At 46.1% G+C, this 27,804-nt stretch overlaps 9 protein-coding genes across 9 annotated transcripts; 4 read left to right on the plus strand and 5 right to left on the minus strand.

The window, feature by feature from the left end:
• Positions 1–381: 381 nt before the first annotated feature.
• Positions 382–3,543, plus strand: F4822DRAFT_406191 (uncharacterized protein). Its single transcript, XM_051458371.1, has 2 exons — positions 382–2,620; positions 2,672–3,543. The coding sequence occupies exons 1-2, from the start codon at positions 551–553 to the stop codon at positions 3,011–3,013; spliced, it is 2,412 nt and encodes an 803-aa protein (XP_051313125.1). The 5' UTR covers positions 382–550; the 3' UTR covers positions 3,014–3,543.
• A 240-nt stretch (positions 3,544–3,783) lies between these two features.
• F4822DRAFT_406193 (uncharacterized protein) lies at positions 3,784–4,242 on the plus strand. The gene has a single exon (XM_051458372.1). The coding sequence runs from the start codon at positions 4,000–4,002 to the stop codon at positions 4,174–4,176; it is 177 nt and encodes a 58-aa protein (XP_051313126.1). The 5' UTR covers positions 3,784–3,999; the 3' UTR covers positions 4,177–4,242.
• Positions 4,243–5,631: 1,389 nt separating this feature from the next.
• F4822DRAFT_279911 (general substrate transporter) lies at positions 5,632–8,128 on the plus strand. Its single transcript, XM_051454861.1, has 8 exons — positions 5,632–5,797; positions 5,872–6,009; positions 6,072–6,159; positions 6,252–6,439; positions 6,568–6,932; positions 6,995–7,037; positions 7,151–7,312; positions 7,371–8,128. The coding sequence occupies exons 1-8, from the start codon at positions 5,749–5,751 to the stop codon at positions 7,943–7,945; spliced, it is 1,608 nt and encodes a 535-aa protein (XP_051313127.1). The 5' UTR covers positions 5,632–5,748; the 3' UTR covers positions 7,946–8,128.
• A 121-nt stretch (positions 8,129–8,249) lies between these two features.
• On the minus strand, positions 8,250–8,753 carry F4822DRAFT_430106 (uncharacterized protein; the record flags this gene model as incomplete). Its single annotated transcript, XM_051461224.1, has 3 exons — positions 8,250–8,301; positions 8,359–8,482; positions 8,594–8,753. The coding sequence occupies 3 exons, from the start codon at positions 8,751–8,753 to the stop codon at positions 8,250–8,252; spliced, it is 336 nt and encodes a 111-aa protein (XP_051313128.1).
• Positions 8,754–9,849: 1,096 nt separating this feature from the next.
• Positions 9,850–11,061, minus strand: F4822DRAFT_430107 (uncharacterized protein; the record flags this gene model as incomplete). Its single annotated transcript, XM_051461225.1, has 2 exons — positions 9,850–10,662; positions 10,759–11,061. 2 exons carry the CDS (start codon positions 11,059–11,061, stop codon positions 9,850–9,852), a joined length of 1,116 nt encoding a protein of 371 aa, XP_051313129.1.
• Positions 11,062–11,811: 750 nt separating this feature from the next.
• F4822DRAFT_406198 (uncharacterized protein) lies at positions 11,812–13,715 on the plus strand. The gene has a single exon (XM_051458373.1). The coding sequence runs from the start codon at positions 12,007–12,009 to the stop codon at positions 13,444–13,446; it is 1,440 nt and encodes a 479-aa protein (XP_051313130.1). The 5' UTR covers positions 11,812–12,006; the 3' UTR covers positions 13,447–13,715.
• F4822DRAFT_280046 (uncharacterized protein) lies at positions 13,701–14,587 on the minus strand. The gene is made up of 3 exons (XM_051454863.1): positions 14,354–14,587; positions 14,118–14,295; positions 13,701–14,059 (listed from the first exon to the last, which is right to left on the minus strand). Exons 1-3 carry the CDS (start codon positions 14,461–14,463, stop codon positions 13,934–13,936), a joined length of 414 nt encoding a protein of 137 aa, XP_051313131.1. The 5' UTR covers positions 14,464–14,587; the 3' UTR covers positions 13,701–13,933.
• Positions 14,588–15,862: 1,275 nt separating this feature from the next.
• On the minus strand, positions 15,863–16,754 carry F4822DRAFT_430110 (uncharacterized protein; the record flags this gene model as incomplete). The annotated part of the gene is made up of 4 exons (XM_051461226.1): positions 15,863–16,240; positions 16,406–16,498; positions 16,558–16,615; positions 16,672–16,754. The coding sequence occupies 4 exons, from the start codon at positions 16,752–16,754 to the stop codon at positions 15,863–15,865; spliced, it is 612 nt and encodes a 203-aa protein (XP_051313132.1).
• Positions 16,755–20,287: 3,533 nt separating this feature from the next.
• On the minus strand, positions 20,288–21,448 carry F4822DRAFT_437605 (cyclin; the record flags this gene model as incomplete). Its single annotated transcript, XM_051462431.1, has 1 exon — positions 20,288–21,448. The coding sequence occupies one exon, from the start codon at positions 21,446–21,448 to the stop codon at positions 20,288–20,290; it is 1,161 nt and encodes a 386-aa protein (XP_051313133.1).
• Positions 21,449–27,804: the final 6,356 nt, after the last annotated feature.

A 27,804-nucleotide genomic window follows, 5' to 3' on the forward strand; every position in this document is an offset into this window, starting at 1 on the left:
CCTGCTTTTGACTATGTTTTGACTGAGGCTTTTGAGTCGAGTAATGGATAACTTTGGCTTCTAGGATTTGCTATAGGCCTTAGGGAGTATATCTTAAGAACAAACACTATGTTATAGTAGAATGATTGGAGGAGTTATTGTCCCTCTACAAATTTAGAAGTCACTACGTCACCTCACCTTTTGTTTTAGTGATAATTGGCGAATCAGAACACTGTAATAGTACGCTTACTAAATCCGGTCGGGAAGTTGGGGACCTGAATAAGTACCGAAGTACCGACACGGTAAATGCCTTAATGTGCGGTTTGATAGTGGGGCTACACACGGACCAGGTGCCTTTTATATGTGACTTTACAGGGGAATAGACAGTAAATATTAGTGGGTGTTATCCGTGTGTGAGCTAATTTACGTTCTCGTTCTTTCATACGACGCGCGCACCAAAGAAAGTCTCGGTCGCAATTAGGCGCATCATTAAATTTTCTTTCCTTCATCACCATCATCTCCCAATCTCTTTATCCTACCAACCTCATCTCTCAACACCAAATTGCCCAAGATGTATGGTAATAACTACAACAATTTGCCTGCATCATCAGGCCCCTCGCTTCCGCCACCTCCACCGCCGTCTTATGGTTATGAGAGGTACGATCAACCGCCGCCGCCTCCATACCCACCGCCTCCGGCTAGTTCATCAAGATCGTGGAATGATCGCTATCCTCCGCAAGACCGTCGGGATGATTTTCATTTCCGAGGTCCCTTTTCCGACCTTCGTCGAAATCGCTCAGATGACCGTCGCCGCCCCGATCGAGATTATCGCGATACCGACCGCGATTCTTATCGTCCTCCACAAGGCGACTTCACTTTTCGCACAGAACCTCCTCCGGGTGTCAATTATCACGACTCGTATCGGCCCCGCGAAAGGGAGGGACGCGCACCAAGAACGTACGATTCGTACTACCCTCAACCCCCGACTAATCACACTGATGGTCATAGAAGTAACCACGACGATAATCGGAGCACATCCGACCGACCGCATCATGATGACAACGACGGGCTGACGGGTCGTGATAACCGGCCTCGCCGTAACGATGATCGTAGACGCCAGCAAAATTTCAAGCAGCGTACCGGATTCAAAGAAAGATGGAAGCCGCCAAAGCCAGCTGCAAGGCTACTTCTGCATAAGAAGCATGATGAGAACCCGGAGCTTATGCTGGGGGATACCGCTGCGCGAGCTACTTATAGAGACATTGATGAGCTCTCAGACAGCGACGAGACTGAAATGGATATCTCCGATGAATCCGGCTCTGATGTAGTTGAGCCCGCAAGCAAACGTGCGCGTACGTCGGCGACTGCAACAACCACCAAGCTAGAGGAAGATGTGCCTCGATGGTCGAACCCAGATCCATACACGGCTTTACCTCCGCCGGACGAAAGTACACGTAAGAAGAAAGATATGGTTCAGCTAATTCGCAAAGCACGCGTCGAAGCAGAAGCCAAGCAACCGGCCGCGCAGATAGAGGGGTTGGATTTTATTTCGTGCGATTTCGACGATGATAAGGAGTATGAACCTTCTACTTTTAACAGTAACAGCGCGCATCGTGCACCGGATAGTGGGGCAATAGCACCAGCAACAATTCAGTCCACACCACTTACCTCACACCCCGCGCACGACGCACACAATGCACGCACCGGCGCGCGTGACAAAAATTCTATTGATCTAACATCTTCTACATCTCTCGGCAATCGCAAGCGCACCTTTGATGATAAAATTAAACAGCCGCTTCAGCCATCTGCCCCCACGGGAAAAGGCGCGAAAATGAGTAGCTCCGGTTACATCTTGTCCGATTGGCGCCCAGTCGCGAATGAGAACCCTTGTCCCTGGCTCCAATCTGATTATTCGGATACTCCTAGTATAGGTACTCGGATGCAGAAAGAGATCACAGACTTCTACCTTTGGGTGAGCCCTCAACCATTCGAAGCATCTGTCCGTCAGAAGATAGTTGATCAACTCCGCAAAATTATCAAAATGAGATGGTCGGATGCAGACCTCTACCTCTTCGGCTCATTTGTGTCCGGTCTTTACCTACCAACAGCTGACATGGATATTGCAATTTGCTCAAACAACTTTATCAATCGGGGCATTCCTCGATACGACAAGAAAAATAATCTCTGGGCGTTGAAGCAACATCTTATCAACTACAATGTCACTTTCGACGAATATGTTGAAGTGATCTCGAGAGCAAAAGTTCCATTGGTCAAGTATACCGAAATGCGAAGCCGCCTTAAGTTCGATATTTCCTTCGAGAAGATAGATGGTCACCGAGCCATTCAGACATTCCTCGACTGGAAGGCAAAGTACCCCGTGTTGCCTAAGCTGGTAGCCGTGGTTAAGCAGTTTCTGCTCATGCGAGGACTCAATGAACCTGTTAACGGCGGTATCGGCGGATTTTCCGTTATTTGCATGGTTGTTCATCTTCTTGATATTATGCCTCAGGTGCAAAGTCGCTCTATGCCGGCCGACTCGCATGTTGGCGAAATTCTGATGGAGTTTTTCCAATATTACGGTCACCATTTCAAATATAAGACCGTAGCTATACGCATGAACCCTCCCGGACTAGTACCAAAGGTGAGTACCCCAAAACCACATTCAGGGTATATACTAATCGTATGGATTTAGAACGAGGTTAGCACATTCGTCTATCGCAACATGGATAGGCTGTCCATCCTAGATCCCAACAACCCTGAGAACGACATTGCCGGAGGTTCTAGTAATACCGAAACAATCATGCGCCACTTTGCGCAAGCCTATGATACGATGCTCAAACGCATCGTCAAGATTCAGTGCGGAGGTGACGGCGAAGAGGTGAAGGGCTCGCTGTTTGAGCCCATTCTAGGAGGAAACTATGAATCCTATACGAAGCAGAGATCTATCCTTAAATCTCTACATGATCAGGGTTTTGGTGAGTATAGTCGTCATCAAAGGCAACATCAAAGGTTTCCCCGCGATGACGAGTGGTAATTCGACCAGCGGACGTTACTCAGAACGCTAGGACTTAACCTGGTTGACTTTTATTGGCTTAGATCTAAAAATTCACGTCGATAAACCCCATGCTATCGGGAGCACCCTTGACGACTGTACAACACTCGGCCGGCTTTTCGGAACGATTATATGACGAAGTACGCATACGGAGGCGTTGATTTTAGATGGTTGACCGTACCTAAGGATGATTCGATGCTGGACCCGATACGGATCGTTGGGATTAATGAACACACGGCGTTCCGGAAAACATTCAGATACCATTTGCTTCTTTTTCTCACTTTGCTCATGGTTTTTCTATCATTACTTTTTCAGGGAGTCGACAGGCGTTACCCATCTGGACGATGAGGTCTAATGTATTTTAGTGGCCGGATGCCGGTGTTGGTACGCCCCATACCGCCTGGCTGTCTGGCTTCATCGGCTTAGCCTCCCCTTGCACAATTACGGCTGGCCAAATATGAGTGACTCGCGGCCTAGTGGCGAGGGTAAAATCAGAATTCGTATTTCCTACATTTCTTCGTTCGACATATTCTCCAGTGGAGAGGATTAAGTGACTGACTTGACTAGCATGCTTGCTGACCCTTTCTGCTACCTAGGGTCGAGAAGGGCTTTCGAGCTCAAAGTGACCGGACGATTGAACTTTTGTGGTGACAATATTAATATTATCTCGTGCTAATATATTCGCAGATTATGCACAGTTGATTCAAGGCGTTTTACTCTTTCTATTCAACAAAATAATCTCGACTCTTCACCGAGGCGATGATGTTCCTAATGGGACATCTTCGTCTTGTTCATTTTCCCACCGGATGCTGGGCTTTATGCCGAGCTTCGGAGGGGAATTAATTGGGTTATAACCTTTGGATTCCTCCATGTGTTTACATCGGCGGATCCGAATGAACTACACGGCATCAAGCATCTGTACGATGCTTCATGTCGTGGGATGATCGTTAGACGACGATAGCAGAATTATGCTCCAGGTGATTACTGTTATAATTTTTTTTCTCATTTCGAGGGCCGTTTATCGAGTACGTATTTTCCGATCGCCGATCTCTGCACCCTATGCACGATACATACTACATATCATTTCAACGTTCCTTCCTATGGTGGGGTACTTGGATAGCCAAGCGCCTAAATGTGATAAATGACAGCGATGTCGAGGACAAAAGAGTAGGCGATCCCCAGCTGCATGGACTGTGTAGCCTGCATGTCGCACACGCACTAAATTGTACAGGTACTGGTACAAACTCGAAGGCGTTGAGGCTTCCGATTGGGACTTGGGGGGACTTACAAGGATCCCCGGGGTACTGGACTGGCGCTTAAATACAGTGTTAGGTTCGACTCTTCCAGGGCTGTCGATGCCCTATTTCTTTCTCAATACCTCACCGCTACCCCCCGCAATCGAACACCTACGTACTAAAGCAGCTCGCGAGGAAAGTGCTTGGGGCGACAACATAAAAGAAAATAACTTTGTCAATTAAGCAAGTCCAAACCAGACATCTAGAGTCGCATAAGCCCCTTCCTTGGTCCCTCCAGGTATATTAGGCAAGCAGCACGGCGTTTTCGTCGTTACGTTCCACTACAGAAATTATTTAATGTCTAAACTTAAGCACACCCCCGCCTCGATGACACGAACAAGCACAAACATATACCGACATTGTTGCTACCAATTGTGTACCGCCAAAGGCATAGCCAATTTCCCATCGTCGTGTCGTGTTGAAGATCTTTGAACTGTATACCAGACTATTGAGTTGTTAGAACAACGGAAGCAAACGAGCTTACAACCTACCTTAGTAGTCGAATCGTACAAGACGCAGCGACCCAAATACCTAGCACTCAGAGATGTCCGTTTTCGCAATAATCGCCCTATATTCAGCAATTGAAATCTACTCGTCCTTGTTATCACTGCAAGGGCGACAACTGCCTTGATTACGGGGCTTTGGATTGAAGAAGTCCACCTCATTATTCAGAATTCTATAATTATTTCAATAGTATCAACCAATTGATGTTAGTACCCATTTTCAAACCGCATGCTTGGGGTTGGATCGCGACTTACCAACGCAGTCATTCTCGCTGGCCGTGTGCTTTAAAATCAGAAAATATTATCTCCACCGCTATTCAGATCCAAGACTGAGTACACTGCCTCGGCTCAGGGCTGACTAAGGGCATTTATGTAGGCCTTGCAGATGTCGTAACTTGGACGCGCAACATTCTGGATGGGAATTGGTTATATTGTCCTGCGGATTTTCTTGAAGGATTCGTAGAGTGCCAATTAACTGGTTTTTAATCTATCAATCTAGGACTCGGGAACACGATGACCATCCCCATTCTCAATCCCGCCCGGTCTCCCAACGCTCACCCATACAAGGGAGGGATACATCCCCACCGGGCCTCGAAAATCTTGCGATGCCAAATTTACCATGACTCGGGCATCAGTAACCCCGAACACTGGAGCGGCCTCCCGACAACTGAGACTAACTTATGACGAATATGCTGCGTGATCACAGGGTGTTACCGTCTGATGTGCTACAATGTCGTGTAGCAGAAGAACTCATTTATCACTATAGCCAAGATCAATCAACTCGAACCCTAGCAACGAACCTTTTTAATTGTCGAAATACAAATCCGATAACATCTACGCTTTTGACAGCCAAGGTTTCATCTAGTTCCTACCATATCATACCACAAAAACGCCAAAATAATCTATATCGGCCCCTGAAATGTATCAAGCAAGTAATGTGTACTTTATATGCGGTTTTGCCGCTATCGGTACGTTTCTGCCCCCGGTCCGGGCATTCTAAAATAATCCCCTCATGCTACTAATTCACTACTCCTGATATTAGGAGGCGGACTATTCGGCTTCGATATAAGTTCTATGAGTGGCGTTCTGGGAACCAGTGCATACAAGCGATATTTCGATAACCCAGTGTCATACCGCCAAGGTGGAATTACCGCTGCTATGCCCGCTGGGTCGCTTGTTGGTATGTAGCAGCCTAAGCGTACTACAATTAATAGCCCACTAACCACGAAACTCATGATGGAGGCTCTCTAGCAAGCTCCTTTATCGCAGACAAGTTTTCTCGCAAAGTCGCCCTTCAGGTGGCGTGTATTCTCTGGATCATTGGCTCAACGTGTGTCTCAACCCATTTATTCACTTAATTTCGTACCCCCTACGCTTAGCTTGTGATATCGGGCCTCAGAGCAACTCAATTGACCTAGTTAGCATTCAATGCGCCGCCCAAAATATCGGCATGCTCTGTACCGGGCGGGTCATCGCTGGTCTGTGTGTCGGTATCGCATCATCGATCGTGCCCGTATATCTCTCAGAAGTTGCTCCGAAGGAGATTCGTGGCCGTGTTGTATCCCTACAGCAGTGGGCGATTACTTGGGGTATCTTGATCCAATATTTCAGTATGCGCAATTGGTTCCCTTTTTCCGTTTTCTGCCAATTAGGATTCATTTTATCAAGAAAAATTGATATTTTTCTACTCGAATATCAGCCATATTATCATCCAATAGCCAGCACTGACTTCATTCAGTCCAGTACGGCGCAGCGCAGATTGATGGCGGACCAGACGCCCCGAACCAGTCGGAAGCAGCTTTCAGGATCCCGTGGGGCATCCAGATGATCCCTGCCTTCGTCCTTTTCATCGGCCTATTCTTCTTCCCTTACAGCCCAAGGTGGCTCGCGTCGCAAGATCTTTGGGAAGAGGCCATTTATGTAATGGCACGACTACACGGCGGTGGGGACATGAATCATCCCAAGGTCTTGGCAGAGTATAAGGAGATCGAAGAAGCCTTACGGATTGAACGTGAAGAGTCGCAAGGCAGTTTTAGAGCACTTGCTCAGCCTCGACTTCTTAAGCGCGTGATACTTGGTGCGAGTGTACAGATGTGGTCGCAGGTAAGCATATTTCCAGGTATGACAAGGAGAGGACCGTGTACTAATCCACAATTTGGTAACAGTTGAGTGGCATAAACATCATGATGTACTACATCGTCTATATCAGTTAGTACTCTTTGCCAATACTCGCCGACGCCTTTTCCCTTAATACATAATAATACATCGCTTAACGCATTTCGGGTGTCTCCGAAGACGTATGCTAATTATAGTCTGTGTAGTGGAAGCAGCGCGAATCGGTTCACCCCTCACGACCGCATCTATTCAGTATGTAATTAACGTCGCATTAACATTGCCTGCTATCATGTATCTGGATAAGGTCGGACGTCGGCCCTCGTTGATCTATGGCGCATTGATCATGATGGTGCTTTTCTTCATTTCCGGTATGTATTTGACGTATCCCCCCAAAACCAGTCTCCATTGGATTAACAGCGAAGACAGGGACTCTGCAAGCCATATACGGTCAGCCCAACGACGGCCGAGGCAGCAGCGACGTAACATGGATCATACCAGATAACGTTCCTGTGTCATCAGCCATTGTGGCCATCTCTTACCTATATGTAGCTACATTCGCGACGACGTGGGGCCCAACATCATGGACTTATACAGCAGAGATCTTCCCGTCGCGTATCCGCGCCACGGCCGTAAGTGTCAGCACCGCGTCGAATTGGTTCTGGAATATGGTGCTGGCTTTCTCAGCGCCCGCGCTGCTATGGAATATTAGTTGGAAGACGTATATGATATTCGCAGCCTTTAACGGCGCGGCTTGTATGCATATGGCCCTGTTCGCACACGAAACAAAGGGGAAGACACTTGAGGAAATGGATGATGTGTTTGACTCTGGACGGCCGGCTTGGCGGCCGCGTGAGAATATTAGTCGGCTTGATGAGTTACAGAAGGATATCGAGCGAGGGAATATTCGGATTGAGGCCCCACTTCCGGGTCCCGCGGAGCCGAAAGGGGGTGGAGAGAGGACGGTGACATGGGTTCATCTCAGGTCTCTCGGAAATGAATAGGATTCTATCCCTCGGTCCGCTTACTCGGTAGGTTATTAATAGAATACGGTCCGGGAGCTCCCGAGATTCACTGCGCGGTTTTGACGTTTGCAACTAGGCAAATTCTAGACGTAACTGAATTTACTACGCCTTTAAAACCGCTTCGATTCTAAACGACACCGTTCAATGATGTTAAATCTATTCATTATATACCATATAATCTAATCACATCCAGCGTGATTCCAGATTCCAATCTCCAATTCATTAATCCCATTACATGCGCCCCATTATGCGATCCATCCATCCCATACACAGCCTCACCCATCTATTCCCCTTGACCAATCGCCGCACACCCGTAATCATCATGCGCCAAAAGACTACACCAGCGTAAACACCGTATTCTGTCCGCAAATTTATTAGGTATGCTCGCGCACCCCGTCCACACGCGTCCTAGTACGTCCCCGGCACACCCTGTCTCGGATGTCTCGGAGAACGCGTACCACCGGTAGATGCCGTCGTTGACGGTTGATGCGTAGACGCTGTTGGATTCGTTGTTCGCTGTGAGGTTTATTGTTAATCGTGAATTCTCTCAAATTGAAAGGCTTCAAATATGTTGAATTGGTTTTAGGGAAGGAATTTAGGTGTCTGGTAGGGGTGATGGTGACTTACTTTTGATCTGCCAGTATTCCGGCTTCATGCCGATAGCTGCGTGCTTGATCCACCCGGTACAGTCCGTCGTTGTGAACTCGATCGCTTCGAATTCTTTCCACGCGCTTGTTCCGGTGATGGCTATTGATAATAGCGCAAGTATTGTCGTTAAGAACTTCATGTTGGATGCTTGTTCTTTTTGTTTTTCGGTTGTTGGTTGAGGGATTCGGTAGTTTAATATTCAACGATATGAAGAATGCTGCACTAAAATATAAAAATACAGTGACGTCGACTCGGAATCAATACGAGAAATCGAGATACAAGGAATTACTTTCGTAATGTCAGGCGAGAAAAATAAGCTGACCTCATCCGCGGGTGCTTTGCCGACCCGAGCGGTTGGGCTGTTCTAAAAAAGGGGGTTTCACAAAGATGAGGCTATACAAACGAACAATCAACACAAAGCAGCCACGACAAAAGATTGCGTAAATCTCGAGGCGCACTCTTTCAAAAAACGTATAAACATTGATGAGCTTAAAGAGACATCTATTATCGGGTCCATGGATTGGCTTGGTCAACACCAGAACAAGAGACGAGTCGAGATAATTGCGCTAGCGCCCCAACCGCGTGTAAAGAATTATATGGTGAGAAAAAACATCTTATTGGCGATAATATCAGTGAGAGCGCTATACTATCCCTATTATACTAAACGCGATTCAAACGTCACACAAGTGGTCCATCCCAAGCTTCGTCCTTCAATCGCTTATGAAAAGATTCGCTTTACACAATACAACAAACCATCTTTAAGACTTCTCTCACTAATCATCCTAGCGTAAAGGGTCTCGATAACCGAGATCGAATGAGCCTGGCCACATATCGTACTCCGCAGGGTTAAAAGGTGGAATGTAGTATAGAGGGACGAGAAGTATGATTTCGAGCTCTACACCCGCCTCTCTGGCCGCAGCTCTTAGTTCTGCTGTCATCCTCCATTTCACGGTTTTCCAAATCATTTGACTATGAATCGGCGCGGATTCGATAAGCGTGATCGACTTCAATATTGACGAAAATTCGTGATTGCGTTTTTGTTTAATAAGTTCAAATAACCAGGCTAGTATGATGTTATTCCGTGTTCTCCCCCACAGTGTATTAAAATCACCCAGTGTTTGATTCGGATCTGCAGTCGGTAGTATGCATCTCTTCATTTCTTTGTACGACCAGAATAAACCCAGGTTTTGGTCAAAGAGAATCCAGAGCCTTTCGAGACGTGGCGGAAGTAATTTCTAGGTATCCATTACGTCTGGGTTGCTTGATACTCGACTTGCAGGCCCAAAGAGGAAGTAACCGCCAATAAATAGGTGGGACAAGTTCGTGAAGTTCGATAAGTTGATCGTAGTTTTATCATGTTCGTCAAACCTGACGCAATCGCCTCCAAGAGATAGGCGCCGTAGATGATTAGCTACTGGAGCTAATATATGAGCATAGAATGACGGTTTCAAGGAGCCACAAAGTTTTTGAAACAGGCCCACTCCCTGAGCAAATGCCCACTCGTTGTAGCCAGGCATACTGAGATGTAGGGCAACCAAGTTCGGAGTTCGTAGGAGTAGCAACTCCAATGTATCCACATCGACAGGACGGCCGGGATAAAAATTCATGCATTTTAAGTTGGGGAATTTTGGTATCCGAGACGGTCGACGGGGCTCTATGTATCTAATTACTGATGCGTTGATATCTATCCTTTCCATGGATGGTAGTTCGCATAGCCTAAACAATATACAAACGATTATGTGCCCATCATCGTCGTTAGGGTCGTCTAATTCGGGGTCGTTTAAGAGATCATCATCGTCATCGTCTTGGTTGCCGCCACTATTGCCACCACCACCATTACCAAGACCCCACCCCAGATCCATACGTATAGTTTCAATTGTCAGGCGCCTTAGGTTAGGGAAACGACCGTAAATGGCGAGTAAACTGTCTTCTGTGGTACACGGTTTCATCCATGCGTGATCAATACAATGGCATGATAGCTTCGTTAAACTCCGCGATGTTGATACGTGGCAAATTAATTCGCCGAGGATGCTCATATAATTCGCAGGCTATAATGCCAAATCAGTAGGGACCGATGCAGATATGAATATTGCAGCATCTTGTCAAGTCCGCTATTTTAGCGAGCGAGAGGATTTGGAAAATACCTGATTTTGGGTCGCGTCAAAATGGAGATGGTGAACGCTATCGACTAGAGTTGGATCTTCGCGAAAGCTTCTATTTAGGAGCGGCACCCTCTGCATATCCATAGTTACTGGTGCGGTAAGATCAACTCTGATGTAGGAATATAACGAGTCATTGGCCACCCTTGATATACGACGACAAGTGAGGGCCAGAGCGCAAAGGTTAGGATGGCCATGATTACCTCCTAAATGAGAACGGATGGATTCGACATCGGCATAAGAGCAAATGTTGGCCAAAATCTCAACTGGTAACTGATCCAAACGCATCTTAATTGTTGACTCAAGCGTCTATTTACTCTGCCGCGTTGTCTTTATAGGGAAAGGAGAAACCGGAGCAGAAACATTCAATGATATATGTGCGTTTCTAGGAAATATTGATATGATTTTGGGTACAAACGAAGGCGTACATGATATGGCGTGCTATTTCGTATATTGGAGGATTTGTGTTGGACTTTACTCAGTTAGGAGACAATGAATAAGACGGCGATATTCCATTTCATAACAAGAGTTGGAATTTCGATAGTCGCTTCTCCTTTTAATTCACCCGATACGGAACATTGTAAAGAGCGTCCTAGATACAGGTACCTAATTACTATCTTTATAACTTAAAAATTAAATTCTTTGATATTTTATTAAGCAGAAATGGAAACAGCCATGCCAGGCCTTTTGCATCTAGGTACTATCTTCAGGTTACACCACTTTAAGCCACCTCCTATTTCTTTTACTTACCCCTATTTAACCCCTTAAGCTTATTTTGTATAGTAAAAAACCATGAAAAATAACCGTGTTTACTTTTACACCCTAATCCACATATAGTGTATATTGGCGTTATTATAAATATTAGTTATTTACCTACTAATAGCGAGTGTATGACTAGTGCAGTTCGAATATTGTGTCGCGTATTGAAAAACGACGGCCCCTCTTGGCGGTAATTTCAAGCCGTTATAAATTCACTATCGTGTCTTTCTTAGACCTTCTAGTCAAATGTAAAATAAGCACTGAGGATTAGATTATGTAGGTAAGCGATGCGGGAGTCATATGCCGAAGCGACCCGAATTCACACGTCATCGGACGTCCTATCAAACTCTCATCTCCAAATCCATTAAAATTCATTTTTTATTTAATATTTTAACTAGAATTCTTTCAGAACTGTCTATATCATTGAAACTTGCTGCCTTCAATTGAATTCTGAATATAGACACCGTGGTGGTGATGATGGCAATGGCTTCATCCGTTCTTGACTCGGTAGCGCAGATTCACGCTTTGGTAATGAATTCCGAATTAAGGCCGGGTCTACATCCCATACCCGGAAGTCAACCACTTACCTTCGGCGCCGCCGTTCTACCACCGCTAATCTATTACTTCGCTTTGCTTCTTCTGGCTCCACCACCTCCTCCCGCCATCGACTCTATATACGTCGTATCAATCCGTAATATTCTCGCTCTTACTGCTGGCATTCTCTTCTTCCGTTTGCCGCTCGCCTATCATATCCCTCAAAGCATTGGACTTACCTATCAACTCGGCCTCGTCGGTCTCTACGGCGGATGTCGAGTGATAGACGCTTTCTTCATAAGCCCCTATTGTTTCAAACATATCCCGCGACGAGTCACATACGTGCATAAACCACGAGTCGAGACGCCATCACCGGAAGAGATAGAACCAACGAGAGAATGGACCGACGGCGGAGTCAAAGAGCCATACTTCCACAGAGAAAAGGGAGATTCCAAATCCGGGCCCACTAGGACTTCGGGTCCTGAGCCTACGGTGATCAAGGAAAATAGGAGTCCTAGCTTCTCCGACGAAATCAGCCGCGTAGCTCGCCGCATGTCTACCTCGCTCCCGGACGCGGCCTGCGACTCCTATTTTGCAGTGCGCCGGACGTTACACGGACCGGATCCACAGCCAGTCCTTGAAACCGCAACCACCGAGTCCGGATGGCCCCGAACCCTGCGCGATCGTGTTTCTTGGGCTCTAGAGCTCGAACTAAGTATGCGCGGTGTCGGGTTCACATGGACTACCGCTGATGTCCGGCATACACGCAAGACCTGGCTACCCACCGTCGGAAACCGCGCTCACAGCATCCTAGTACATGCGTTGCCTGTTCTACTATCTAGTTGGTTCGTTATTCGCACTATTTACGTACGATATCTCGGTCCACCATCCGTGTCCGTCAGCGATAGCGACGAGCGTCAATCTCGCGAATTATTCGACGAGGACCTACCCCTTATAGCGCAAACCCTCCTAACAGGCGCGCTAGGCGCATTCCTCATGGCAGCATTTTCACTCGGACACTCGCTCTTCGCGATTGCATTAAGTCCTCTCGCGCCTAGTCCGTTGGCTTTCTTCCCGCCGTTATACAGCACCCGGATTTGGGATATCATCTCAGTGCGTGGATTCTGGTCCTACGGTTGGCATCGGCTATTCGCGCGATTGTTTTTGGTGTATGGTATCTGGCCTGGGGAATGGGTAGAGAGGAAATTGACGGGGAAGAGGAGCGATGAGCCTGCTGATGTGGGAAAGGTGCTTGGTGGTTTTCTTTCTAGTGCATTCGTGCATTCTTTTTCGGTCAGGGGTGTTTTAGGGGGTGATTGGAGTAGCGCTGCTGGTGAAGCGAAATTTTTTGCGCTTAATGGGCTTGCTGTTGTAATATAAGGGGCAGTATGGAGAACAGTGAGGAGTTGGAGGAAGAAAAGAGACTTCAATAAGATTATGTGGTATGATGGTTGGGTTGGCAGGTTATGGTGGATCACGGTTCTGTTGGGCTCAGGGAGGAACTTTGCAAGGGGTTGGGTTAAGTCGGGATTGGTTCGAGAGATTGCGGGCTATTGACACATGCCTAAAATAAATCGGGCTTGGAGTTTATTTATTGCCCTTACAATGGTCATATCGACGCTTTCTTAATATTATTTATTATTAAGCTACATTAGTTCATCGCATCGCGTACGTATATGAGCGCCTGAGTTAATGGGAGGACGGGTAGCTCATAACAATAGACAATAGAAAATTGCCGCGACCGGAGGCAGTATCCGATAGGTAAGTTGAGTTACCAGTTATCCATAACCCGACAGAGCTTTAGCTTTGAATCGTTGTTGAGAACATTCCAACACTCAATTCATAAGAGGTAATGTGCGCGCTCATCTTAGAACTCCACTCCGTTCTCTAATTTGAGCTCGTCCCATCCGAACATCGTAATGATCTCATCTCTCTTCAGGAAGTTTGGCTCATCCGTAGCCAAGTATTTTAGGTAGTCTTCGTGGTTGAATACCTAATGGTCAATCGTGTTAGCTAGAAATGAAGCAGGGGTAACTTAGAAAGCGACTCACCTCTATTAAGTCTTCTAAGCTCCTCGCCCATACGATCGCAGCTCCATCGTAACCCGGGTTTCCGATACCGATCTTCTTAAGATCGACAGAGCCATCCGAGTGGTATTGGGTATATCTCACAACCTTTTCGCGGAAAATAGGGGTTGAGACAGCAAGCTTGCGATGGTTCTCTCTCCAGCTGGAACCTTGAGTTAATACTTGCGCTTGAAATCTTTAAGCTTTCTAGAAACACTTACTATCTGTGGAATTCCTCTAAAGAGATATCATCTCTCTTCTTGATGAGGAAGGTCAGCTTGACAAGCTTGGTGGTGCCGTCGGCGGCTGTGGGTGCTGCTGATGATGCCATTGGAGCGATTGAGGACTATGGAGGATGGGTATTACGGAGAATGAGCAAATCTTAGGAGTTGGCAAGATGTTTGAGATGTTTGGTTTCCAATGATTCCATACCTTATTTCACAACGAGGGAACCAGATTTATATCCCCCCCTTTCCCCGCCCCTCGGGTCGCCCCACACTCAAGCAACCTCTATATCGCTGGATTGTATAGGTGTGTGGAAACCAGAAATTAGCTTACCAAAAATTATAACAACATTTTCCTAATCCTTCAACAACGTCAACGAATTCGCCCTCTAACCGATGTGATCAAATCAGCGGCCCGACGCGTTAGGGTGATATCACAGTACCTTACGGGCATAGATATGCGAGCCGACGCGCTCCTAAACCTGATATAGACATCGCAGGACAGGTTGCACTGCTTGCATCCCGTCTACCATAAATCACGATTCCCAGGTTCCAATTCTCATAAGCCTACCATAGGCTCCGGACGGGCTCCACCGGTCGCAGAAATACCTGGTTCGGCTCGTTATTTCAATTCCCGTGACCTAATTCTTTTCGTTTCTGGACAACCGCTTCTCGATTTGAAATTGGCTGGTATTAATAAGTATCAAATGGGAATTACCCGATGGAATTTGAGGACATGTGATTCTTCGCTTGTTATAGCTGCGATGTTCTGTTATAATGCCCGAATTGGTTTATTGGCCCCTCGGGGCAAAGTGGATCTCACATTGAAAGCACTCTACATTAGAATCGGACGATACTCGGATAGGGTCATCATTTGCGTATTCATAAGACTGAAATGACAACATACCTGTGTACCTACGGTAGGAGATAATCTAACATCATCAAGCTCACTTTGATTCTTCCCTTTCCCCTCTTCTCATGCAGCCTCTTCCTCACCCCCCCTCCACATCTGCAACTTTGATAGGATCACGGGTACACGTCTTCGTAGATGGCTTTTTAGCCACTTACCGTGCTGACATGCTCGGCTGCCGAAGAGGTTTCCCCTTCAGTCATAGACGTATCTGTGCGAAACAAAGGCGGTACTCTACCCGGCCTGTTGGTTTCCTTTGCAAGCTGCTCCCGAATTTCTGGTGTTCTCCGGGATGCCCACTCGTGGATATTGAGTATGATGTCAGAAAGCCTAAGAAAGCCACCCTCGTCTAACATGGAGAAAGAAGTAAATAGCTTCGCAAGGTATTTAGTCACCCCGGAAACTTGGTCCCGCTCTGCCCACATAATGACAATTGACACAAACGATCCATTCATACTTGCGAGGAAGATAGGAGTTTCTTCTTGATCTGGAATCGCATGCTGCATCGCCGCTAGGCACACCGCGCCATCGGTCACACCTCTTTGTATGTCTATCTGTTGGTTCACTCTCACCAGAAGATAGGGGAAAAACAACTTTTAACTCCGCATCAATTGGCCCATTAACGTGTGTCTATATTGACTTTCCGAGTAACGCTCGCATTTTTCGATGAATTCTGTGTAGTCGGGGAAGATCCCAGCCGAATATCCAAAGATCCCATCAGCCTGCCAGTACTCTAGGTACAGAGGGCTTGGTAACAAGCTGCGGAAATCTTCCGAAATGAGTTTGTGTCTCGTCATCGTGAGGCCATATTGACGGATGTCGAACACATTCAATCGTAAACAACGGAATAATAACTCCCGAGTATCTTCCAGGGTTGTCTCGCGCGGTTCGAAATGTGTATTGTATTCCTCCCAGTACTGCTTCGACTGCTGATAGTCTACTTCCTTCTGGCCATCGACTTCCTTTAAACGAGGCTATCTTATTCTTCGTATCAGGTTAGCTACCCATTTCGGCAGCTTGCTTTCATTATCCTGCCAGATTCCAATGTGGTTGATCGCTAGATAGGATGGATAATCGTGGTAAGGGTCCGCGTCTCCTGAACTTTCGCTCGCATTGGAAGCATCGTCTGATTGACGAACATTAGGGGCGTCCAGCGCAACGGAATCGTAGTATGAAGTCCCCTGAGGGTTTCGACTAGATGGAGGGAATACGTGAGGCTTGGATATGTTCAACTATTTCTTCACTGATAAATACCCTGATGGATAAATATATGTGGATGAGAGCATCTAACCTGTTCAAGTTGTTCGAGCGTTTCCCGAATCCACGCTAGATCTGCATTGAAAGGTCCCCTACATGGTCAAATGTTAATCCCATGTATACGACATCCCATGAATGATTTTCATACTTTGAGGGTTGCTTCTCATTAGCTACGTTGTGAGAAGATTGGGGGGCTGTGGACGACCCCTCTTGAGGAAGATGGGATTCCATGATGCTGAATAGCGTGATGCAAAAGTTATCAACAAAAAAATTGCAATATCCTCGTATGTTACGGAGAATTTAGTATGAGGAATAAATCTTCCTTAAGATCTGGGTTGTTCTCGCAAGTTTTATAACGCGTCGCGGCGTTTGAACAACTAACAAAAGCCTCATTTATAACAAAGAAACTAGGCAGCAGCGTTGTCGTCTATGCAGAGTTCCGTATCTGTAGTCTGCCGCCGGACTTTCTATTTGCCATTTAATGCAGTGGCCCGCCTCCTAATTAATTCCCAGTTTCATAGATTCCGTAGACATGTAGGATGGCGACAACATACCTGATAGATTAGATGAATATATCGTAGCAAAAACACCCAATACCACATAAACTCATCTATAAGACATAGATATTGACGTTCAGAAATATTGAAATCACGGTCTACCGGCGAGGTTAGGTATTGATCTGGAAAATATGTACCTGGGTACGTGCATACCCAGGTACCTATCTAGGTACCTATGTAGATAGCAATGATTGATGGTGTGTTACACACGATTCCGATGACTTCTTAAGCCAGTGCAGTGGCACAGTAAACGAAACTATGCAAACATGTGTGTTTCGCGTGTCGCTGCTGGCGCAGGCGGCAAAGGATAAGACTTGAAGTCGTTTGGAGGCTCTTCGGAGATAAACAAACGAACCAACCAGCCGGTCATTTTGATTTCTCCCTTCGTTCCTTTGTCACTTTGCTTATGGGCAGTGTCGTCACAAATGATACCACAGGCGCGTACGGCGTCGCATCGGTACCGCGTCATTACCTAAGGATGGTAGGAATGGGAATCGGCGGATTACGGATTACGGCAGGGAAGAACAAAACGTTACTAACATCTCTCGATTTCCTTTGATTCTGCAGTTATTCTAAAAGAATATGTTAGGTGAATGTAGATAAACGCGTTCAGATCTAGATAGATATATGTATCTACTCAAGCCGATCAATTCTCAGGTATTTGGGTACGTACCTAAAAACGTCAATCTGTCAGTTTGAACAACAATTGTAAAACGTTTAAATAGTTGTTGTCCGTATAATGACTTTTCTATTTCTAGATTGAACCAATCATAAGGTAAGATATCTTGATTATATAGTTTATTATTGTTGATACTACCGTGTATGTTATCGCGTTTATGTTACCACTTAATTTCTTTTAATAGTTAGTCTTGGCTTGTTCTTGTTTTCTTTCTCTTCTTCTTTCATATCAATCCTTAAGGTCTGTGTTGAGGTCTGGTCTGGTCAATCCAGTAAGCCAATGGCAGTAACAGCAGCCCTAGCCTAGTAGTAATAACCGTAATTTAATAGCCGTGATCCAGTAAGAATTCTAATATAAAACCACATTAAAAGTATATATTAAACCTAATGTTATATACATTTTAATTAGTTGAACTAACCTTGGTTTTTTATAATCGTGTGTTCAAAACAATGTAAAGGGAATAGCAATTGTTGTACGTTCTACAACCGTTCTACCAGCTCATAGATTAATGCTACGGTAAACATAGATGGCAGAGAGCTGGCTGAGCAGTGACGCAATCGGCGGGTCTACTTTGGCATTTCCATTATTGTAAAAAGTCGATTAAACTTTGATAGCATTTCTTTTGATGTACTGGACTTATATCGAGGGATTTATCGATTCCGATTAACAACCTTAATCCGCATCTTCCATCCCGCGCTTAGTGCGTACGATTGAGTTCAATAGTTACATTAGTTAGGTAGTTTCCATCCTCGCGGATCTTCCGTGTGGGGATTAGCGTCCCAGCGCTTCTGCATTGTACACGGGCGCTATCTCACTGCGGCATGGGTGCCAACAACTCGTAAGTTTATTAGCGATGCATCGTTCCGCAATCAATAGATATCCTCAACACCACCATCATCTGTCCACTATTAATGATGCATACATCGAGCAATTAAATCAAACCATATACCCAACCTCTCCATACCACACCTACAACAAATGTATTCCCGTGGCTTGGCCATTTTCTCCTTACATGTGACCCCTAGAATAACCACGCGCTATTCTAAAGAGGGAGAACCCAAGTTTTTCCTACATCATAGCCTCGCCGAAAAATTCACAAAAGCCCTCCGTTTTGACGCGCGCGAAAGAGCAAGCAAGCAAGCAAACAATAATCATTACTCCATAATACGGATAGAACTTCTACCCGATCTATAATTTACCTAAGCATCCGTGCACAACCCATTAATGAACATGTGTATACCCGGGTGTTTAGCATGTACCTACGTACCTCCTCACCACAATAGTCGGACCCCAACAACCCCAGATAATGGATCTCTCTCTATCACAGCCAGCCATGACATTACCTTACCTCATAGCACCGTTCACTTACCTAAACCCTCACCAAATATACACCCATAAACCTATTTCTAGACTACCCTCCTTACCTAACCTAGCATGAGGACAGAGCAAATAAGTCCGAACCCATACAAGTTGTCATTATACCGAGAAGCAGACCCACATTATTAGACCAATTCGGTCATATACATAGACGGACACCTTGCCGATCTCTGTCAAGATCTAGTAGATCTGGGATATCGACTTACTATGCCATCCCAAATATAGGATAATTATCAAGCCTCTGGGTTAATTCTTAGATCGGAGACGGCTATCACGAAGAACGGAGCGGAGGGGCTCAGTCAAAGAAAGTTATTGCGATACCATGGACCGTGTACCTATAGCCATACATCTTAGTTTTCATCCTATACTCAAACAATTTAGATAGTTATTCACTATTTCTGTCACAATTGTAGAGTTTAATCAGAATAAAATTTCAACGGTGGTAAATTAACACACACCGACCGTTGAATTTCCACATGAGTAAGTTTAGCAAATACATTATCTCAGTCAAGTACCCAAGTACCCCTGTAGTCCCCACCGGGAGTCTCCGTCAATCCTCGCTATCATCCTCCGACGTCATCAGGGACCATAGTAAAAAGCCACATTCACACACACGATGACATAGGACTTTTTGATTATGATTTGATTTTTTGTTGGCATTTCATTGACTGAGCTAGTAAGTAGAACACCAGTGATCTGATATGATCCGATCGCCTTATGATCTACCATCCTTGAGTTATACTACTTGCCCGTTCCCCATATGCCAAATGCACACGTATGCTTCTGATTGATTGTTTCTCCGCTCTTTGGTAGGAGGCGCCAGAAACCAAAAACCATTTCCAATTATACCCATGCACCCTGGACCCCGTGCCCAATGCCGTGTTCGCCTATCCATCCATACCAAAACCCAATACCATTACTAAGAAAAACGCCGCGAGTGTTGTAGGTATCATGACCATAATAGGGATCTACCCTTCTCTTTCTATGGGGGAAAAAGTAAAAATGGCTTTTTAATTGGTGTCTTGAACACCCCACTCGTAACAATTTGCGCCCCTGAAACCCAAAAGACCCCGTAGAACTCCTGGCTATGATGCATTGGAATCAAATCTCAAATAAAACAAAGGGAAAAAAGTTGGTTGATTAGAATTAAATCATCGCGCGGCTCCGAACATACGGCCCCACACGCATTTGGAAGTTTTTACGCGCTTCGCTTTAGCATTACCGTCTTGCATTGAGCGGAGCTCGTCTGCGCTAATCTCATACGGGAGTAGTTGCTTGGTAGCCTCGCTGCGGTATACAGAACCTTTGCTAGGCTGAGGCATATCAAGAACAACCTCGACCGGAGAGTCGTGGAGGGAGCCATCACCGTAGGCTGCATAGACGTAGCTATCCTCCGGGTCCGAGAGCGGCGTCGACGATCTCGAGTGTTGTCGAGACGAAACAGACGAGGCATAAGAGCTACCGCTGCTACTAGCAGAAGAGCTGTATACCAATCCCGGAGGTGTCGATACGTCTTGCACCATGCGGATAGTCTCGTAAGGCGGCGTCTGCTGCGGTTGCGGCACAGGCTGCCTTGTCCGCGAGCGCGAGCTGTCACGCGAGCTAGGCGGCGAGGGGAACTGCGTAGCAGCCCAAGCCTCGGCCTCTTGTCTCCTTCGGAGATTCTCCTTGCGCTGCATGCGACGGGCGTGAGTAGCCTCGATTTGGTCGCGGATAGGCGCTAGGAAAGGGTCTAGCTCGCGATAGAGATCCTCCTCAGTAATCCTTAGCTCCCACTCCAACAAAAATAGTAGTTGCTTCTCCATTAGGTTAACCTCCGTTCTGCTGAATCCAAAGCTGAAACCATCAATGGTCATACGACTGTAGTTAGCCCAGTGCTTGTTTTTAGGTGAGCTGTCATTGAGGTACTTGGCAGAGAGGATGAGAGCAGCCAAGAAGATTCGGTGAGTAGTGCATCGTAGACCCTTTGCCATAGGCTGTAGTCTAGACTTTAATCGGTTCAAGTATACCAACGTAGACATAAGTGTTGGGACTTGCACGTTAGAAGAACGGACTAGCTGTGTGATAAACTCCTCCAACGTCGGTAAGCTGTTGTCTTCACATCGAATAGCCTTGGGAGAAGGTGTCCTGGGTGGTGTGGGATATTGCGACTTCTGTGCCGGCGGGGGCATCATTGTGGGATCGCATTGTATAACATCGCGGGCAGCTCGTGCTAAGTATGCAATCATAGCCGGGCTTACTGGCTTATAAACAAAATGCTCAAGGGCGGCAGCGTTGAGCTCGCTCATAGGTATCCTGGATGTCGAAGACATTGTGGTTGTGTAAATGTGAGTGAGAAGGTTAAGTAAGCCTTAGATGTGTCCTGCTAAGCCAAGGAAGCGTAAGATGCTAGATGGTAGTAGTAAAAAGTTGATGTTCAAGATCCAAACACCAACGTCGTAATATATCCCGAGATATGGAATATAAAAGAAAAGAAGAAAAAACCAAACGGCAAATGTAAAGTAACGTCAGAGTCCTGAATAGAAAATCCGGGGAAGCGACGACGTTTGGGATGGACGGCTGGTATTATATTAACCGACCTTTGCGTGTGACTAGGGGAGGGTGGGGTGAATGGTAGGTGGTGTGCGAATTGGAGGGAGGATGTAGAAAGATGGGTGTATCACGAGGCGGAGCCTATGATCATATCAGACTAACAAGACTGACTTAGAAGGCGCAACAGTACAACAGTACAACAGTTATGTAGACAACCACCCCAAAAAGTAGATGCCCACAATTAAACTGCGGAAGGGTGCGTAAGGTTTCTGTGTGACGCGAAAGACAGTCGAGGCTGAGCCGAGTTTACTGGGCTAGGTGCTCCTAGTCAGTTCAGTAGACCACCCTGAAAAGATCGACGGCTGACGCGCAAGGTCCGCCTGGGCTGGGCTGGATTGAAAAAAGAAGTGGGTAAATTCCCGGAGGTACCTAGGTCGCTAAGGTTGCTAGGTAAAAAGGGGGTGGCAGCAAGCTAGTGGCAGGTGCTAGGTATGTTGCAGCGCGCTGAAGCGGGTGGCCTAGGCAAGGTATTCCAGGTATTCGAGGTATCCAGGTACCTATATCTAGGTATGCAGGGGGTAAGGAGAGGGGTTGTTTAGGTAAGGTGGAGAGAGGTGGGTTCAAATTGGTAGGTCTCGTAAGTACCAAGTATACGAAGTACTAAGTACCTATCTGGAGTCCGGATTTGACCGACAGGGGTATCCAGTTGCCCAAGTTGAACACCGCGGGATACGTTGCTCCTTGAACGGGCGGGCCTTCCGGAACTGCTTCGGGAGTGAGTTCGGAGCTTGCTTGGGATTCGAGTAAATTTGTCTCGCTTGTCTCCGGTTGGTCGAGGAGAGAAGTTTATTTATCCTATTTAACTCTTATAAAAGAGAAGGGATAAGATAGAAAGGATACCGACGAAGAATAAATAAACTTTTTGTCGGTGATGATTGAAAAAAAAAATAAAAAATCGACTCGTCGTTTTTGAAGGGGATCGTGAGATCTGGTTTCGATGCGACAAATAAACTTCCTTTTTCTTCTTCGCTCTTCTATTTTTTCTCCCTTTCCTTTTTCTCGTGCGATCGTTGGACGTATTAGTGCAGTGCCGAGAAAATTGATGCGCGAAGGGTCTTGTCAAATATTAATGCCTTTGGGTGGCTGACGTGGACAATATTCCAGAAGGCGTTCAATGATACCAGAAGACTGCCGAATCAATTGTACGAAGTGATTAAACCAACTAAGCAAATCAAGCTTGGAAACCTGTACTTGCGCAGTAATGAGTGGCGAAAGATGGTTGCAAAAAAACGATGGCAAAGGCTCCCGAACCGGCGGAAGACCTGGAGTTCGCTAGATTGGTTGAAAAAGATCGGAACGGTTCGACTGGATCGAACTTGTGAGTGAACAACAACGAATTGCGCCTTGGCGAAAAAAGTGTTGAATTGAACAAAAATACCACCGAGCCGGTAAAGGTATTTAGAACGTAGCGTCTTGCGTAGGCTGAAAAGCCGCGATGTAAGAATAATTAAAAAGACTGACGAATCTCTCTCGTGAATGCTGACGAGGAGGTAGCAAAAAAAGTGGTACCTGATGAGTTCCGAGCCTCAAGGCGCAGTCCTAGTCGAAATATCGTCGAGGGGTGTGTGTTTCTTATAAAGAGTGTAAGAGGTGAATAATTAAAAAGATGGAGATCGAGTCACGAGGAATTGTAAATGATGAAATGACTGTGCAAAACCTCGTAACACTCTTCGAAATGAATTATAGAATCAAATCAATACACCGCAACTTCTTGCCGGGTAGCTGAGTGTGACCAGCTTTGTCTTGTACTGTATCGTGTCTTGTGTGTCCCAAGAAAAGATTGGCGAGAGTGTGCAAACCAAAAGCCTGATATATAATAAGATCTACCCGGATTTTTATTAAGGCCAGGGGGGAGCTCTGTCGATCCTATCAAGGAGGTTGTCGTGGAAAAGAGGGGCTGGAAAAATGGACAGACTGATGCAGATGCAGATACAAAAAGATGCAAAGATAGGTATGTTATAACGATTAATTGCCGAATAGTCTTAGCTAGTTGTTGGCAAGGGACGGTGTGTGGTAGGTAATGATGATAAACTGGCCAGAGTCTATCAGAAGTGGGTTTCGTATCGTGGAAGCGTGGAGGCGTGAAAGCTCGTATCAGTCGTTAACGTGGGTGGCTGTATGTCGTAATGAAAGTAACCGGTTTTTTTTTCCTTCAATACAGTCGAAATAGAACCAAACTTATTCCACACAGTGGGTGTCTTTCTTTTTTTTTCTCTGCTCGTCACCGTCGGACTAGTGACTATACTCTAGATGATAATGGAGGAAGGGAAGAATGATGATGATGGAAGGGATCTGGGGAAAGGAGTGTGAGTTTCCAGATCTATATCTACTTTTTCTTTTCTTCTTTTGTACAGGGGTTTTTTCCTATTCAGGTTCATCTGATTGCGAATCGCCAGTCATCTAGGTACAATATTTACTGGTCAATACGTAGGTATGTAGGGCCGCCAGGGACCCTGTTCCAGCCCTTCTTGCCTATTCGCCCCTAAATTCGGTTGTATACAAATATTAACCCCCAAAAGGCCGGAGTCGACACGATTTGAATGGCTGATGGTTTACAACTCATCCAAACGACCCGCCCGCCTACAGTATGCGCCGCATGATCCCTTTGATTGAGACGGGGTCGAGAGTGACAGAGGCGGGTGAGTGGTTCATTGGTTCGTTGGTGTAAGTGGTTCAGAGCTTCAAGACATGAAACAAGCGAGAGAGGGGTCGGGGACTTGGGCCAAGAATCTTGCTGGAACCTCCCGGACCACTTGACTAGGGGGGATTTAGTCGCCCAGGTTCGCTACAAGAGACACTAACCATACGTAGGAGCGGGAACTCGTAGCGCTGGGCACGGAGCCACAGGTACTCGCAGGCTCGTCAGGTATTCGCTGGTGACACTCGATACGCATATCAAGGGTTCCAGTTAGCGCACTCATCTAATCCATAAGCTAACCGCAAACTGATTGCCATGTCTCCTCCTTGGGCCAATAGATCTTCGGATATTGATCTCAACTAAGAAATCGAAACTTGTGTGCTGAATGAACTCCCAGCAAATAGTTAATGACTTGCAGGCCTCTCCCGCTGCGATGGTCTTCTTTGGGACCCTGAAGCTGGCTATAGTATTCAATTCTACGCGTACCTTTCTTGGCCGTTGTTGACGGTTGATGTTTAACTGTGCTTATTTTTGTTGCTGTAAAAATAATGACCTACCAATGGACCTGCATCGAAACATGGATTCGAGAAAAAGTAAGTCGCAAAATAGCTCGTTACCTGAAAGCGTGTAAGGCGTTGAGAGAAGACGAAATCTTAAGCATCACGAAATATTGCTTGATTCATTTTAATCCCCTCATCTCCGCGAAGTCATGGATAGCATCGTCTATCTAACATCTACCACCTACCGCTTATAGATCGTCATCTTAAGTCGAGATCGGCCGAGCTCTGTCCCCTCGAAACGAAACGAACATGGGTTTATCACCCCGGATCTTCTCCAGTTTTCTTATTCTTTACCACCAAACCACCCATGCTTGGTAGTCTTGGTATTCCGTAGATCCTGACCGACACTTTCTTGACCTAGGTCAACTAAGACGTTGACGCATCCTCAAGCAACGATGTATCGAAACGATATAGTTTCTACCAATTAGTAGAATGTTGTTCCTAATATGGTATAGAAAACTCGGCTATATACCAGTGGCTTCTACCATATGCGACCATTAGGTATTGTGGCAAAGTTCGCGGATGAGTCAAAAAGAAACATTCCAAAGGGTTGATAGTAGCATTGCGAATGGACTCACTGTGATTAGCCTCCTTCGCCTCTCCTGCGCCCCTATCTGAATCGCGATCTCTTGAATTCCCTAAGGAGTATGGAAGAAGAAAAGAAGGTAACCAACATTGGAGTGCATCTAGATAATTACTGTACATGCAAAAATTCGGCAGAAGGGTTATCTTCCCGGAAGGATCATATGCTTGTTAATTCCATCCTGACTACACGTATTGGTTTACGTATCCGGATAGGCAATCTCATTCAAAACCATCAGCATTGCCTAATCTAGTCAATATCTCGCCGTTGTGGCGTTTCAAGATTTATCATCCATCTCACTCTCACACCCCTTCAATACAATATTTGCATTGATATCACATATGACCCAGGTATGTACGATTTCATTGGAATGAAGCTTTGCCTCTTGTCTCTATGACTCCCTAGCCAGGGCAAAGAACGTCGTTTTCCCCATCCCCTGAAGCCACGCATTCCAGTTCCTGTAGGTGGCGTTGGGTCTCTTGCCGTGCTGTGCGATAAACTAAATAGTGTCTTATCCAGCCCTAGCAAAAATGGTCTTGGCCAAAGTCACGGACCATTTCAATTAAGGTAACCTAATTGTCACCATCGTCACCCCTGGCCCCCTCTAAAGGTCAGCCATATCTTGGCCATAATAGCAACAAATCAAGATCATACCAACAGACATAAAAATCAATTGCAACGTCGCGGAAACCTCGTAAACCACTTACAATAGGATTTCACGATGTTGTAAAACATCTCAACTCCCTAGCAGAGAAGGAATGGATCCCATCTGACCGACGGCACTTATTCGCCGCACTTGGACCGATTTTTCTATGCGTACCAAACAATCACGTCCAAAGCCAAGACCTCACCGCCGCTCACCAACGTTCGGGGGAGTAAGAACTTTGCACTCTATCCAGAAGCTGAATATTACTAAGTCAGACTCATATTCACTAGTGCGGGTAGGAGGTATTGTATGTATGCAGGTCCAATGCTATTCCATCAGGCATTATCATCCATTACCTGGGTAGGTATGCATCTCACCCGAGCCAGAAAAGGGTAAGGTCGAAAAGGGACAGTCCTATGCAAATGCCGCCATTGGTCGGAGCGCCTCCGAATCGAAACAACCTAGGCCATCGCTGCCGGTCCAATGGTCGCGAATGTTTAACTACCCGCAGAACGGGTAACCCTCATGCCGTGTGGCTGATGACCTAGACCCCTATCTTCTCGGCCGTGGGTACGCATTGGCTCTCGGTAGGCCAAATGGCAGGTGGTGGAGGTCAGCCACTTACTGGTACGTACGCAGGTCTCGGCCTGAGGCCCCAGAGAACAGCGCATTCATACATCAATACGAAGAAAAAAAATCAGACACATACACATAAATAAACAAACATCAATTTAACCTACATAAATTTATTTGCATTTTTACACGTAGCAAATGTAGGTGCAGATTACGGACGTGACGTTGCGACGCGATGCAATGCGATGCGATGCGATACTCTAAACTGCCTTGAATAGAAAATGTGTCTTACCTGTAATGTAAATACGGACGAGGTAGAATAACGTACATAAGCACCTAATACCAAAGCAGCAAATGCCTCGGAGCGTCCTGCCGAGATGCTAGGCTGTTATGCTATTATACCTAGGCCTCAAGGCACCTAGCCTTTTCAGCAGCTCATGGGGGTGCCGAGGAAGATGAGATTCGGTCGCCCTGTAAAGTCGAAAGAGGGAACAGAACCAATAAGTGTGGCTCATAGAGGACACTATACGCTATTTGATCAGGCCATATAGTCCACTTTCGATTCGTCCTCCCGCTAAAGAAATCGTCGATCTACTTCCCAAAATTGAAAGTGGCTTACATGCCCAAATGTCTCGCCGTCCCCGCTGACGAAGGACTCGTCTTTTACTATTCTTTACTCGGCCCTTCTAGGACGGTCGGTCTCCCTCTTAATAACAAGGTGCTATAATCATCCACCCATCGCGAACATCATCACCATCCTCATCTATAGGGTGGTTATATCGCTGCACGTCATGGGAAGGAATGAAGGATATCTAAGATCCAAAGCCACACGGGAACTATAAGACTGCATACGTGTTGCCCATTGCGCCTCTGAAAATCCAATCATGTAATCAAGTTAATTGCTCCGTCCCGTCGGTCGATGCACGTATTGCCGAGGCCCCAACCGTTGGATCTCCGAGGATTATACCTGGAAGTGTTACCCTTACCCTATATTGACAACACCATTATAGCAATGTACGAATTGGTGATATTGATGTCTTAAAGTCTGACGAATAGCGACAACGGTAAGTACTACA

This window comes from Hypoxylon trugodes (assembly GCF_022578975.1).
Source record: "Hypoxylon trugodes strain CBS 135444 unplaced genomic scaffold F4822scaffold_6, whole genome shotgun sequence".
Classification (NCBI taxonomy): Eukaryota; Fungi; Ascomycota; class Sordariomycetes; order Xylariales; family Hypoxylaceae; genus Hypoxylon; species Hypoxylon trugodes.